At 41.0% G+C, this 14,011-nt stretch overlaps 1 protein-coding gene across 1 annotated transcript in view; it reads right to left on the bottom strand.

The window, feature by feature from the left end:
• The window catches only part of LOC135506275 (HBS1-like protein), a 92,899-nt gene that overhangs the window by 20,953 nt on the left and 57,935 nt on the right, over positions 1-14,011 (bottom strand). Inside the window, 2 exon segments of the mRNA XM_064925817.1 lie at positions 5,779-5,853; positions 5,989-6,135. Of these exon segments, the coding sequence (XP_064781889.1) occupies positions 5,779-5,853; positions 5,989-6,135 (222 nt within the window).

The following is a 14,011-nucleotide window of genomic DNA, read 5'->3' as shown; positions in this document are numbered from 1 at the left end:
GTTCCAACAGTTCATTTATTTATTTTCTAAGAGATTGTCAGTGGGAAAGGCTCTCTGTAAGGTTTTGTATATCTTACCTATAATATGAAAATATTTTAACGTCTCAAATAAGGGTCCCTCCAGATTGCTCTGATGTCAGATAGACATGTTGTGATACATAACACTTTTATGTTGCACGTATTTCAAAATATCCACAGTGGTCAGTACAAAATGGCGTTTTAATTCTGTCATGAAAATAACTGTATTTCCTATTACCAAGTCATTCACGGGTTCTAAGCCTTTCGTTTTCCACGTGGACCAATATATCGGTGAATTGTGAAAAGCGATCCTAGGGATAGTTCCATAACGTTGTGTTTTTAGGGAGTGATATTGGTTGTTGTAGAATCCAGTTCATTTTCTTACCTATTGTTACGGTGTTCTTAACTACAAAGTTGTTCATGTTTTTAGCTTTGTCCTTACTGACACATGAAAATAGACACATAAAAACATTCTGGGGATGAGACTACACGTTTACAATAATGACCTATTGTTCGTCTTTAGTGCATTTAAATATATGTCTCAAGTAAAAGTCCTGGATGGAAAGTTGATACAATTCAAAGTCTGGAAGGTTAAAACCACCTCCAGACTCAGGAAGGTCAAAACCACCCTCAGACTCAGGAAGGTCAAAACCACCCCCAGACTCAGGAAGGTCAAAACCACCCCCAGACTCAGGAAGGTCAAAACCACCCCCAGACTCAGGAAGGTTAAAACCACCCTCAGACTCAGGAAGGTCAAAACCACCCTCAGACTCAGGAAGGTCAAAACCACCCTCAGACTCAGGAAGGTCAAAACCACCCTCAGACTCAGGAAGGTTAAAACCACCCTCAGACCCAGGAAGGTTAAAACCACCCTCAGACTCAGGAAGGTTAAAACCACCCTCAGACTCAGGAAGGTTAAAACCACCCTCAGACTCAGGAAGGTTAAAACCACCCTCAGACTCAGGAAGGTTAAAACCACCCTCAGACTCAGGAAGGTTAAAACCACCCTCAGACTCAGGAAGGTTAAAACCACCCTCAGACTCAGGAAGGTTAAAACCACCCTCAGACTCAGGAAGGTTAAAACCACCCTCAGACTCAGGAAGGTCAAAACCACCCTCAGACTCAGGAAGGTTAAAACCACCCTCAGACTCAGGAAGGTTAAAACCACCCTCAGACTCAGGAAGGTTAAAACCACCCTCAGACTCAGGAAGGTTAAAACCACCCTCAGACCCAGGAAGGTTAAAACCACCCTCAGACTCAGGAAGGTTAAAACCACCCTCAGACTCAGGAAGGTTAAAACCACCCTCAGACTCAGGAAGGTTAAAACCACCCTCAGACTCAGGAAGGTTAAAACCACCTCCAGACTCAGGAAGGTTAAAACCACCCTCAGACTCAGGAAGGTTAAAACCACCCCCAGACTCAGGAAGGTGTAAAACGTTCCTTTTTATTCTATGACTTGTATTCACCCCATATAAAATCTGTTATGACTGAGTATAGTTATTTAAGCCATGTCTTCGGTGGGGTGATTGGTGTTAATATAAAACAACTTTCATGCCGTTCTGAAGAGGCTTATTCTACCTGTAACATTTAGCGGAACATTTTCCCATTGAATTAGATGTGCTCTCATATCGTTGAGTAAGTGGATAAAGTTATCGTGATAATATGTGTTCTTTCTTGTCAATTATTAAACATCCTCAGTATTTTATAAATGTGACTGAAAGGATGTCGATCACGAGTTAGTATTTTGTTATTTTTCCTACTTCAGGTTTTTCCAAGTAAAGTTTATATCCTGAGATCCGCATTAGGCTAAAGGCCAGAGCTGCCGTTCTCAAGGAGCGGGACACTAATCCAGATGCCCGCTATGCTCTCAGACAATCCATCAAACAAGCAAAGCATCAATACAGGATTAAGATTGAATCCTACTACACCGGCTCTGACCGCTCGTTGGATATGGCTTGAAAACTATTATGGACGACAAAGGGAAACCCAGCAGTCCATGCACGAGAGCACCAGCTGTTCTGGATGACCGTGTGGTAATGCTCTTGGGAGCCAATGTGAGCAAGACCTTTAAACAGGTCAACATTCACAAAGCCAAGGGGCCAGATGAATTACCAGGACGTGTACTCAAAGCATGCGTGGATCAAATGGCAAGTGTCTTCACTGAGATTTTCAACCTCACCCTGACAGAGTCTGTAATACCTACATGTTTCAAGCAGACCACCATTGTCCCTGTGCCCAAGGAAGCGAAGGTAACCTGCCTAAATGATTAGCGCCCCATAGTACTCACTTCGGTAGCCATGAGGTCCTTTGAAAGACAGGTAATGGCTCACATTAAAACCATGATCCCAGAAACCCTAGACCCACTCCAAATCGCTTACCGCCCCAACAGATCCACAGATGACGCAATCTCTATTGCACTCCACACTGCCCTTTCACACCTGGACAAAAGGAACACCTATGTGAGAATGCTGTTCATTGACTACAGCTCAGCATTCAACACCATAGTGCCCTCAAAGCTCATCACTAAGCTAAGGACCCTGGGATTAAACACCTCCCTCTGCAACTGGATCCTGGACTTCCTGACGGGCTGCACCAGGTGGTGAGGGTAGGTAGCAACACATCTGCCACGCTGATCCTCAACACAGGGGCCCCTCAGGGGTGCGTGCTTAGTCCCCTCCTGTACTCCCTGTTCACTCACGACTGCATGGCCAAATACGACACCAACACCATCATTAAGTTTGCCAATGACACAACAGTGGTAGGCCTGATCACCGACAACGACGAGACAGCCTATAGGAAGGAGGTCAGAGACCTGGCCGGGTGGTGCCAGGACAACAACTTCCTCCTCAACGTGATCAAGACAAAGGAGATGATGGTGGACAACAGGAAAAGGAGGACCGAATACACGCCCCCATTAACATTGACAGGGCTGTAGTGGAGCAGGTTGAGAGCTTCAAATTCCATGGTGTTCACATTACCAACAAACTATCATGGTCCAAACATACCAAGACAGTCGTGAAGAGGTCACGACAAAGCCTATTCCCCCTCAGAAGTCTGAATATATTTGGCATGGGTCCTCAGATCCTCAAAATGTTTTACAGCTGCACCATCGAGAGCATCCTTACTGGTTGCATCACAGCCTGGTATGGCCACTGCTCGGCCTCCGACCGCAAACAACGACAGAGGGTAGTGCGTACGGCCCAGTACATCACTGGGGCCAAGCTTCCTACCATCCAGGACCTCTATACCAGGCGGTGTCAGAGGAAGGCCCTACAGAGGGTAGTGTACAGTACATCACTGGGGCCAAGCTTCCTACCATCCAGGACCTCTATACCAGGCGGTGTCAGAGGAAGGCCCTACAGAGGGTAGTGTACAGTACATCACTGGGGCCAAGCTTCCTACCATCCAGGACCTCTATCCCAGGCGGTGTCAGAGGAAGGCCCTAAATATTGTCAAAGATTCCAGTCACCCTAGACTGTTAGACTGTTCTCTCTGCTACCACACGGCAAGCGGTACCGGAGCGCCAAGTCTAGGTCCAAGAGGCTTCTAAACAGCGTCTACCCACAAGCCATCACACTCCTGAAAACATAATCAAATATCTACCCAGACTATTTGCATTGCCTCCCCCTCTTCTACACCACTGAAGTTCTCTGTTTATCATCTATGCATAATCACTTTAATAACTCTACCGACATGTAGATATTACCTCAATTACCTCGACCAACTGATGCCTCCGCACATTGACTCTAAAGTCTCGCTATTCTTATTTTATTATTTGTTACTTTTATTTTTTTTAGGAATTTGACTTAAAACTAAATTGTTGGTTCAGAGCTTGTAAGTAAGCATTTCACTGTTGTATTCGGCGCATGTGACAAATAAAATCTGATTTGAACTCAACATCCTCTCTTAATCTGTCCACTGCATAACACTGTTATAGAGGTCTCAGTGGTCAGGTTCTCTCCTGACAGCCTACGGGTCGGGACAGACAACACATAACATAACACTGCAATAACTAACGTAGAACAGAGTCCTGGGAAAGAGCACAACCATAAAATTAGGCTATAAATTAGATATAGGATCTCTATAAACATAACACATAAAACACTGCTATAAACGCATTAGAAATATAACACTATTAGAAACACAATGAAACTGTAGTTTAGGTTAGCTTGATTGTCTTAATTCAGTGTCCACTAACCCTAGCTCCAGGTCAAAGGTCCTAACCCTAGCTCCAGGTCAAAGGTCCTAACCCTAGCTCCAGGTCAAAGGTCCTAACCCTAGCTCCAGGTCAAAGATCTTAACCCTAGCTCCAGGTCAAAGGTCCTAACCCTAGCTCCAGGTCAAAGGTCCTAACCCTAGCTCCAGGTCAAAGGTCCTAACCCTAGCTCCAGGTCAAAGGTTGAAAGTCCTAACCCTAGCTCCAGGTCAAAGGTCCTAACCCTAGCTCCAGGTCAAAGATCTTAACCCTAGCTCCAGGTCATAGGTCCTAACCCTAGCTCCAGGTCAAAGGTCCTAACCCTAGCTCCAGGTCAAAGATCTTAACCCTAGCTCCAGGTCAAAGGTCCTAACCCTAGCTCCAGGTCAAAGGTCCTAACCCTAGCTCCAGGTCAAAGGTCCTAACCCTAGCTCCAGGTCAAAGGTCCTAACCCTAGCTCCAGGTCAAAGATCTTAACCCTAGCTCCAGGTCAAAGGTCCTAACCCTAGCTCCAGGTCAAAGGTCCTAACCCTAGCTCCAGGTCAAAGGTCCTAACCCTAGCTCCAGGTCAAAGGTCCTAACCCTAGCTCCAGGTCAAAGGTCTTAACCCTAGCTCCAGGTCAAAGGTCCTAACCCTAGCTCCAGGTCAAAGGTCCTAACCCTAGCTCCAGGTCAAAGGTCCTAACCCTAGCTCCAGGTCAAAGGTCCTAACCCTAGCTCCAGGTCAAAGGTTGAAAGTCCTAACCCTAGCTCCAGGTCAAAGGTCCTAACCCTAGCTCCAGGTCAAAGATCTTAACCCTAGCTCCAGGTCATAGGTCCTAACCCTAGCTCCAGGTCAAAGGTCCTAACTCTAGCTCCAGGTCAAAGGTCCTAACCCTAGCTCCAGGTCAAAGGTCTTAACCCTAGCTCCAGGTCAAAGGTCCTAACCCTAGCTCCAGGTCAAAGGTCCTAACCCTAGCTCCAGGTCAAAGGTCCTAACCCTAGCTCCAGGTCAAAGGTTGAAAGTCCTAACCCTAGCTCCAGGTCAAAGGTCCTAACCCTAGCTCCAGGTCAAAGATCTTAACCCTAGCTCCAGGTCATAGGTCCTAACCCTAGCTCCAGGTCAAAGGTTCTAACCCTAGCTCCAGGTCAAAGGTCGAAGGTCCTAACCCTAGCTCCAGGTCAAAGGTCCTAACCCTAGCTCCAGGTCAAAGATCTTAACCCTAGCTCCAGGTCAAAGGTCCTAACCCTAGCTCCAGGTCAAAGATCTTAACCCTAGCTCCAGGTCAAAGGTCCTAACCCTAGCTCCAGGTCAAAGGTCCTAACCCTAGCTCCAGGTCAAAGGTCCTAATCCTAGCTCCAGGTCAAAGGTCCTAACCCTAGCTCCAGGTCAAAGGTCCTAACCCTAGCTCCAGGTCAAAGGTTGAAGGTCCTAACCCTAGCTTCAGGTCAAAGATCTTAACCCTAGCTCCAGGTCATAGGTCCTAACCCTAGCTCCAGGTCAAAGGTTGAAGGTCCTAACCCTAGCTCCAGGTCATAGGTCCTAACCCTAGCTCCAGGTCATAGGTCCTAACCGTAGCCACCCACCTTAAATCCAGCCTGTTTCAGGAAATGTCCAAGTTTGGAGATGATCTCTTTGAATCGCTCCTGTTGCCAGTTTACCTGTTACACACACACACACTTCCTTTTTAAACATTGCCATATCTTACAATACGATTGTACCATAAATTACACTGTTGTCAGAGTAACGGGCGTTGCCGTGGCTACACCTAGTAGTAGTGGTAACGTTGTTCTCACCTGGTCCATCTTGTTGACGGCAACCGCGAGCTGCGTGACGCCCAACGAACGGACCAGAAGGCCGTGCTCTCGCGTCTGCCCACCCGCCTCGAACCCTGCCTCAAACTCACCTCTGCTGGCATCTACCACTAACACCGCCACGTCCGCCTGTGAGGAGACACACAGGTTACAAACACCTGTTGAATTACAGGCCATAATGAGGACATTCTGATCTGTATTAAAGACCCTAATGAGGACATTCTGATCTGTATTAAAGACCCTAATGAGGACATTCTGATCTGTATTAAAGACCCTAATGAGGACATTCTGATCTGTATTAAAGACCCTAATGAGGACATTCTGATCTGTATTAAAGACCCTAATGAGGACATTCTGATCTGTATTAAAGACCCTAATGAGGACATTCTGATCTGTATTAAAGACCCTAATGAGGACATTCTGATCTGTATTAAAGACCCTAATGAGGACATTCTGATCTGTATTACAGGCCATAATGAGGACATTCTGATCTGTATTAAAGACCCTAATGAGGACATTCTGATCTGTATTACAGGCCATAATGAGGACATTCTGATCTGTATTAAAGACCATAATGAGGACATTCTGATCTGTATTAAAGACCCTAATGAGGACATTCTGATCTGTATTAAAGACCCTAATGAGGACATTCTGATCTGTATTAAAGACCCTAATGAGGACATTCTGATCTGTATTAAAGAGCCTAATGAGGACATTCTGATCTGTATTAAAGAGCCTAATGAGGACATTCTGATCTGTATTAAAGACCCTAATGAGGACATTCTGATCTGTATTACAGGCCATAATGAGGACATTCTGATCTGTATTACAGGCCATAATGAGGACATTCTGATCTGTATTACAGGCCATAATGAGGACATTCTGATCTGTATTAAAGACCCTAATGAGGACATGCTGATCTGTATTAAAGACCCTAATGAGGACATTCTGATCTGTATTAAAGACCCTAATGAGGACATTCTGATCTGTATTAAAGACCCTAATGAGGACATCCTGTATAAGCTGTATCTTTCCATTTATACTGAACAAACACAAACATGCAACAATTTCAAAGATATACCTAACATCAAATCAAACTTTGCCACATAGAACAAGTGTTTACTGTGAAATGCTGACTGACAAGCCCTTAACCAACAATGCATTTCAATAAATGGAGTTAAGAAAATATTTACCAAATAAACTAAAGTAAAAAAATATATAAAAAGTAACACATTCAAATAACAATACCGAGGCTATAGACAGGGAGTACCGGTCGGGGTCATTTGTATATGTAGGTAGGGGTAAAGTGACTATGCATAAATAATAAACAGCGAGTAGCAGCAGTCAAATGTAAATAGTCCGGGTGGCCATTTTGATTAATTGTTCAGCAGTCTTATGGCTTGGGGGTAGAAGCTGTTAAGGAGCCTTTTGGACCGAGACTTGGCGCTCTGGTACCGCTTGTTGTGCCAATGACTGATGTGGTATACTCCTTCCTCAATGCCATCGGAGGAATCCCGGAACATATTCCAGTCTGTGCAAAAGTGTAGCATCCACGTCATCTGACCAATTCCGTATTGAGCGAGACACTGGTACTTCCTGCTTTAGTTGTTGCTTGTAAGCGGGAATCCGGAGGATATAATTATGGTCAGATTTGCCAAATGGAGGACGAGGAAGAGCTTTGTACTCGTCTCTGTGTGTGGAGTGAAGGTGGTATAAAGTTTGTTTCCCTCTGGTTGCACATGTGACATGCTGGTAGAAATGAGGTAGAACGGGTTTGAGTTCCCTGCATTAACGTCCCCGGCCACTAGGAGCACCACTTCTGGATGAGCATTTTCTTGTTTGCTTGTGACCTTAAGCAGCTGGTTGAGTGGCCTTATACAGCTGGTTGAGTGGCCTTATACAGCTGGTTGAGTGGCCTTATACAGCTGGTTGAGTGGCCTTATACAGCTGGTTGAGTGACCTTATACAGCTGGTTGAGTGGCCTTATACAGCTGGTTGAGTGGCCTTATCCAGCTGGTTGAGTGGCCTTATCCAGCTGGTTGAGTGGCCTTATCCAGCTGGTTGAGTGGCCTTATCCAGCTGGTTGAGTGGCCTTATCCAGCTGGTTGAGTGGCCTTATACAGCTGGTTGAGTGGCCTTATCCAGCTGGTTGAGGGGCCTTAAACAGCTGGTTGAGTGTGTCTTATTGCCAGCGTAGGTTTGTGGTGGTCAATAGACGGCTATGAATAATATAGATGAGATCTCTCTTGGTAGATAGTGTAGTCTACAGCTTATCATGAGGTATTCTACCTCAGGCAAGCAATACCTGGAGACTTCTTTAATATTAGACATCGCGCACCAGCTGTTATTGACAAATAGTCTTAACAGGCATCTCTGTTCTGCCAGTGGTACCTCTCCATCGCTCGTTAGGGTTGATTTCAGAATGTCCAATTGTTTATGTTTTCTCACTTTTGCAAAGTCACTGTGCATTTGCAATATGGTTAACTGGGCATTCACCATCACCAATTTGTCATGCTATAAAAATCATGCAGGAATGCCAAATTGACTGGCCCGATGAACTCGGGATGGCTGGGCAGTGATTCTGGTACCTCTCCACCGCTCGTTAGGGTTGATTTCAGAATGTCGCTTTTGGTGATGGTACCTCACCGCTTAAACATATTGCAAATGGACAAGAGTCACCTGCAATTCACCGTCCATCAGTCAATTTGATATCATTCTGACACCAAACTGATACAAACTGACACCAAACCCACTTTTCCCAACTCGTTTAGTAGCCAACTATCACATACTTCAGAGCTGGCCCAAAATTCACAACGCCTTCGGTTCAAACCATAAAAAAACATAAAACACGTAGTTACGTTCTAGCTGCGGGTCCATTTCTTGTGTTATGTGTAGGCCTAGCTGAGGCGACCCCGAATCCCAAGTTTCGGCTCGATAGGTCATTTGGTGTCCGAGCAAAACCCTAATTGGTGCTGAAAATCCACTTTTTTCCATGACTTGCTACGGGGTCCTTGAATGAGCTATCGGACAGAAACGTTGGGTTCTGTCTCTATGGGCCGAGACGGTCACAATGCACCTAGTCCTGTGACTGAGACATTTCTAAATGTCGACATTTTCGTGATGCAAAAATGAATTGAAGTCATTGCAAATGTACGAGGCTGTTTCTCGGTCCGAGAACCTTCTAGAGCGACGTAACTCACCACGCACTATCGACCTGAGGTCTAGAACAGGATTCTAAAGTTTCGGAACTCTAGGTCTGACGGTTCTTTAAAAGTTCCAACAAGGTTAACTAATGCAGGGAGTGTATGTCTCTACGCACCCCAATGGGTCCCTCCTTCCAAGCTGTGTGTGTGTGTGATTTAGTTCTCCTTTGAAATTTTATGGGAAAAATGACTGATTTACAGTTCATGGGGGTTGCCTAATCACATATATGAAGTTTTGGAAAGATCAGATTTTTTTAACCCCTCGAAACAGCCCATGAGACACCAATTATGACACTTCCGGTTGGCACAGGAAGCTATAACTCAACACACATCCTCATTGGGGTATTATATTACAGAATCCTGAGTTTTAAGTCTTTACCATAAAAACTGACTGATTTACACAGGGTTGAATGTACTATGTCTATCAAACTGCAGGCAGGTTATGGGTATACACTTTTAGGGCGATTTTAACCACTTCCGGTTGGTCCAGGAAGCTTAGAATCGACACAGGTAGACCTTATAGTGGCCTGATGGACTGGTACCGAAGACAGGTTCATACAGCATTCATAACCCATATAGGCTCCAGGTTGAATTTATGGGAGCAGGCAATGTATTCCTATGGGGAGAGATATCATTGTATTCTATGAGATCAAAAAACCCTGTTTTACTGTGAAGGGTTAATGTCACACGGTCAAAGTTAGGCTTGCACGGATCGGAAGGCCCTTAGGAACATTCCTGTGGTTGAATTGTCTTTCTAAACCTAACGGTTCCGCCGCTGTCACCCAAAATCAAATGACGTTGTGGTGCAGGCTTCATTTTGGGCCTACTTTTCTAATGCTCGCTGCTCTCAGGCCGAGTGAGCTACGGTCAAGCGGGATATCTCGTTGAACTCGGCACGGCCTAGGGATTATGTTTATGCCATTGCCCGCTCTCTGTGTCTTTAGGCACCGCACTTTTTTACTCCATCCTTGCTGTGTGTGTGTGAGAGCTTTTCTTTGACATCTGCTGGGAGAAATGACTGATTTACAGTTCAGGAGGGTTACCTAGTCACACATATGAAGTTTTAAAAAGATCTGACCTTTTTAACCCTTGGAAACAGCCACTATGACACCATTTAAGGCACTTCCGGTTGGCACAGGAAGCTATAAGTACACACATGTCATGACTGAGGTAGCCTCTTACAGAATCCTGAGTTTTAAGTCTTTACGTTAAGAACTGAGTTATTTACGGAGGGTTTAGTGAGTGTGTGTTATTTCAGAAAATCATAGAAAATCACAGAAATCTCACAGAGCTCCGCAGCACACTTTAAAAATATTCGTATGAACACCCTGCAACTGGATCTGTAACTGTTGAAAAAAAAAAAACTATATTTGAACATCACAAATCTGTCATTGTACGATTTCTCCTAAATGACGATAGATAAATGGCTGATTTCTTTTTTTATTGACACCGGAGGCTCCTTGACTTTGACGTGAAGTGAAAAAATAATTTCTCTATTTTCATTTTGGACCTTTAATCCCAGAAAAATGGCCATAACTCAAAAACCGTTGAGGCCTAGACGCCATCTTGTTCGGGACCAACTGCCCATTATTCCAAACCTATGCTCACCAAGTTTCGGCTTCGAAATATTTTCAGTTTTCGAGATAAGGCCCCGTCGTGATTCGTGATGTTTTGTCAAATTGCAATATGATTGCTTATGCCCTCTTGTGGGATTTTCCGGCATAGCGGAAAAATGACCAAAATTTGATTATTTTATAAAACGGAAACCGAATGTCCGACAAAGTTCATTTGATGACTTCCCGGTAGGTCTGGCCCTGCTGCTCGGCCCGACGCTGTCCCCAAATTTTACAAATGTTTTCGGACGTCTAGTAAGGGACCGTACATTTGCAAAATTGACTTTTTCACTAACCATACAGAAAATGTCAAAATGTTCCCTTAAGGTATGTTTTACTTTATGAAAGCACTATCTATGTTTTACTTTATGAAAGCACTATCTATGTTTTACTTTATGAAAGCACTATCTATGTTTTACTTTATGAAAGCACTATCTATGTTTTACTTTATGAAAGCACTATCTATGTTTTACTTTATGAAAGCACTATCTATGTTTTACTTTATGAAAGCACTATCTATGTTTTACTTTATGAAAGCACTATCTATGTTTTACTTTATGAAAGCACTATGTTTTACTTTATGAAAGCACTATGTTTTACTTTATGAAAGCACTATGTTTTACTTTATGAAAGCACTATCTATGTTTTACTTTATGAAAGCACTATCTATGTTTTACTTTATGAAAGCACTATCTATGTTTTACTTTATGAAAGCACTATCTATGTTTTACTTTATGAAAGCACTATCTATGTTTTACTTTATGAAAGCACTATCTATGTTTTACTTTATGAAAGCACTATCTATGTTTTACTTTATGAAAGCACTATCTATGTTTTACTTTATGAAAGCACTATCTATGTTTTACTTTATGAAAGCACTATCTATGTTTTACTTTATGAAAGCACTATCTATGTTTTACTTTATGAAAGCACTATCTATGTTTTACTTTATGAAAGCACTATCTATGTTTTACTTTATGAAAGCACTATCTATGTTTTACTTTATGAAAGCACTATCTATGTTTTACTTTATGAAAGCACTATGTTTTACTTTATGAAAGCACTATGTTTTACTTTATGAAAGCACTATGTTTTACTTTATGAAAGCACTATGTTTTACTTTATGAAAGCACTATGTTTTACTTTATGAAAGCACTATGTTTTACTTTATGAAAGCACTATCTATGTTTTACTTTATGAAAGCACTATCTATGTTTTACTTTATGAAAGCACTATCTATGTTTTACTTTATGAAAGCACTATCTATGTTTTACTTTATGAAAGCACTATCTATGTTTTACTTTATGAAAGCACTATCTATGTTTTACTTTATGAAAGCACTATCTATGTTTTACTTTATGAAAGCACTATCTATGTTTTACTTTATGAAAGCACTATCTATGTTTTACTTTATGAAAGCACTATCTATGTTTTACTTTATGAAAGCACTATCTATGTTTTACTTTATGAAAGCACTATCTATGTTTTACTTTATGAAAGCACTATCTATGTTTTACTTTATGAAAGCACTATCTATGTTTTACTTTATGAAAGCACTATCTATGTTTTACTTTATGAAAGCACTATCTATGTTTTACTTTATGAAAGCACTATCTATGTTTTACTTTATGAAAGCACTATCTATGTTTTACTTTATGAAAGCACTATCTATGTTTTACTTTATGAAAGCACTATCTATGTTTTACTTTATGAAAGCACTATCTATGTTTTACTTTATGAAAGCACTATCTATGTTTTACTTTATGAAAGCACTATGTTTTACTTTATGAAAGCACTATGTTTTACTTTATGAAAGCACTATGTTTTACTTTATGAAAGCACTATCTATGTTTTACTTTATGAAAGCACTATCTATGTTTTACTTTATGAAAGCACTATCTATGTTTTACTTTATGAAAGCACTATCTATGTTTTACTTTATGAAAGCACTATCTATGTTTTACTTTATGAAAGCACTATCTATGTTTTACTTTATGAAAGCACTATCTATGTTTTACTTTATGAAAGCACTATCTATGTTTTACTTTATGAAAGCACTATCTATGTTTTACTTTATGAAAGCACTATCTATGTTTTACTTTATGAAAGCACTATCTATGTTTTACTTTATGAAAGCACTATCTATGTTTTACTTTATGAAAGCACTATCTATGTTTTACTTTATGAAAGCACTATCTATGTTTTACTTTATGAAAGCACTATCTATGTTTTACTTTATGAAAGCACTATCTATGTTTTACTTTATGAAAGCACTATCTATGTTTTACTTTATGAAAGCACTATCTATGTTTTACTTTATGAAAGCACTATCTATGTTTTACTTTATGAAAGCACTATCTATGTTTTACTTTATGAAAGCACTATCTATGTTTTACTTTATGAAAGCACTATCTATGTTTTACTTTATGAAAGCACTATCTATGTTTTACTTTATGAAAGCACTATCTATGTTTTACTTTATGAAAGCACTATGTTTTACTTTATGAAAGCACTATCTATGTTTTACTTTATGAAAGCACTATCTATGTTTTACTTTATGAAAGCACTATCTATGTTTTACTTTATGAAAGCACTATGTTTTACTTTATGAAAGCACTATGTTTTACTTTATGAAAGCACTATGTTTTTTACTTTATGAAAGCACTATGTTTTACTTTATGAAAGCACTATGTTTTACTTTATGAAAGCACTATGTTTTACTTTATGAAAGCACTATGTTTTACTTTATGAAAGCACTATCTATGTTTTACTTTATGAAAGCACTATCTATGTTTTACTTTATGAAAGCACTATCTATGTTTTACTTTATGAAAGCACTATCTATGTTTTACTTTATGAAAGCACTATCTATGTTTTACTTTATGAAAGCACTATCTATGTTTTACTTTATGAAAGCACTATCTATGTTTTACTTTATGAAAGCACTATCTATGTTTTACTTTATGAAAGCACTATCTATGTTTTACTTTATGAAAGCACTATCTATGTTTTACTTTATGAAAGCACTATCTATGTTTTACTTTATGAAAGCACTATCTATGTTTTACTTTATGAAAGCACTATCTATGTTTTACTTTATGAAAGCACTATCTATGTTTTACTTTATGAAAGCACTAGCTATGTTTTACTTTATGAAAGCACTATCTACGTTTTACTTTATGAAAGCAC

Source organism: Oncorhynchus masou, chromosome 19 (assembly GCF_036934945.1).
Source record: "Oncorhynchus masou masou isolate Uvic2021 chromosome 19, UVic_Omas_1.1, whole genome shotgun sequence".
In the NCBI taxonomy this organism is placed as follows: domain Eukaryota; kingdom Metazoa; phylum Chordata; class Actinopteri; order Salmoniformes; family Salmonidae; genus Oncorhynchus; species Oncorhynchus masou.
The sequence above is the reverse complement of the archived record's forward strand: the minus strand, read 5'-3'. Positions and strand labels throughout refer to the sequence as shown.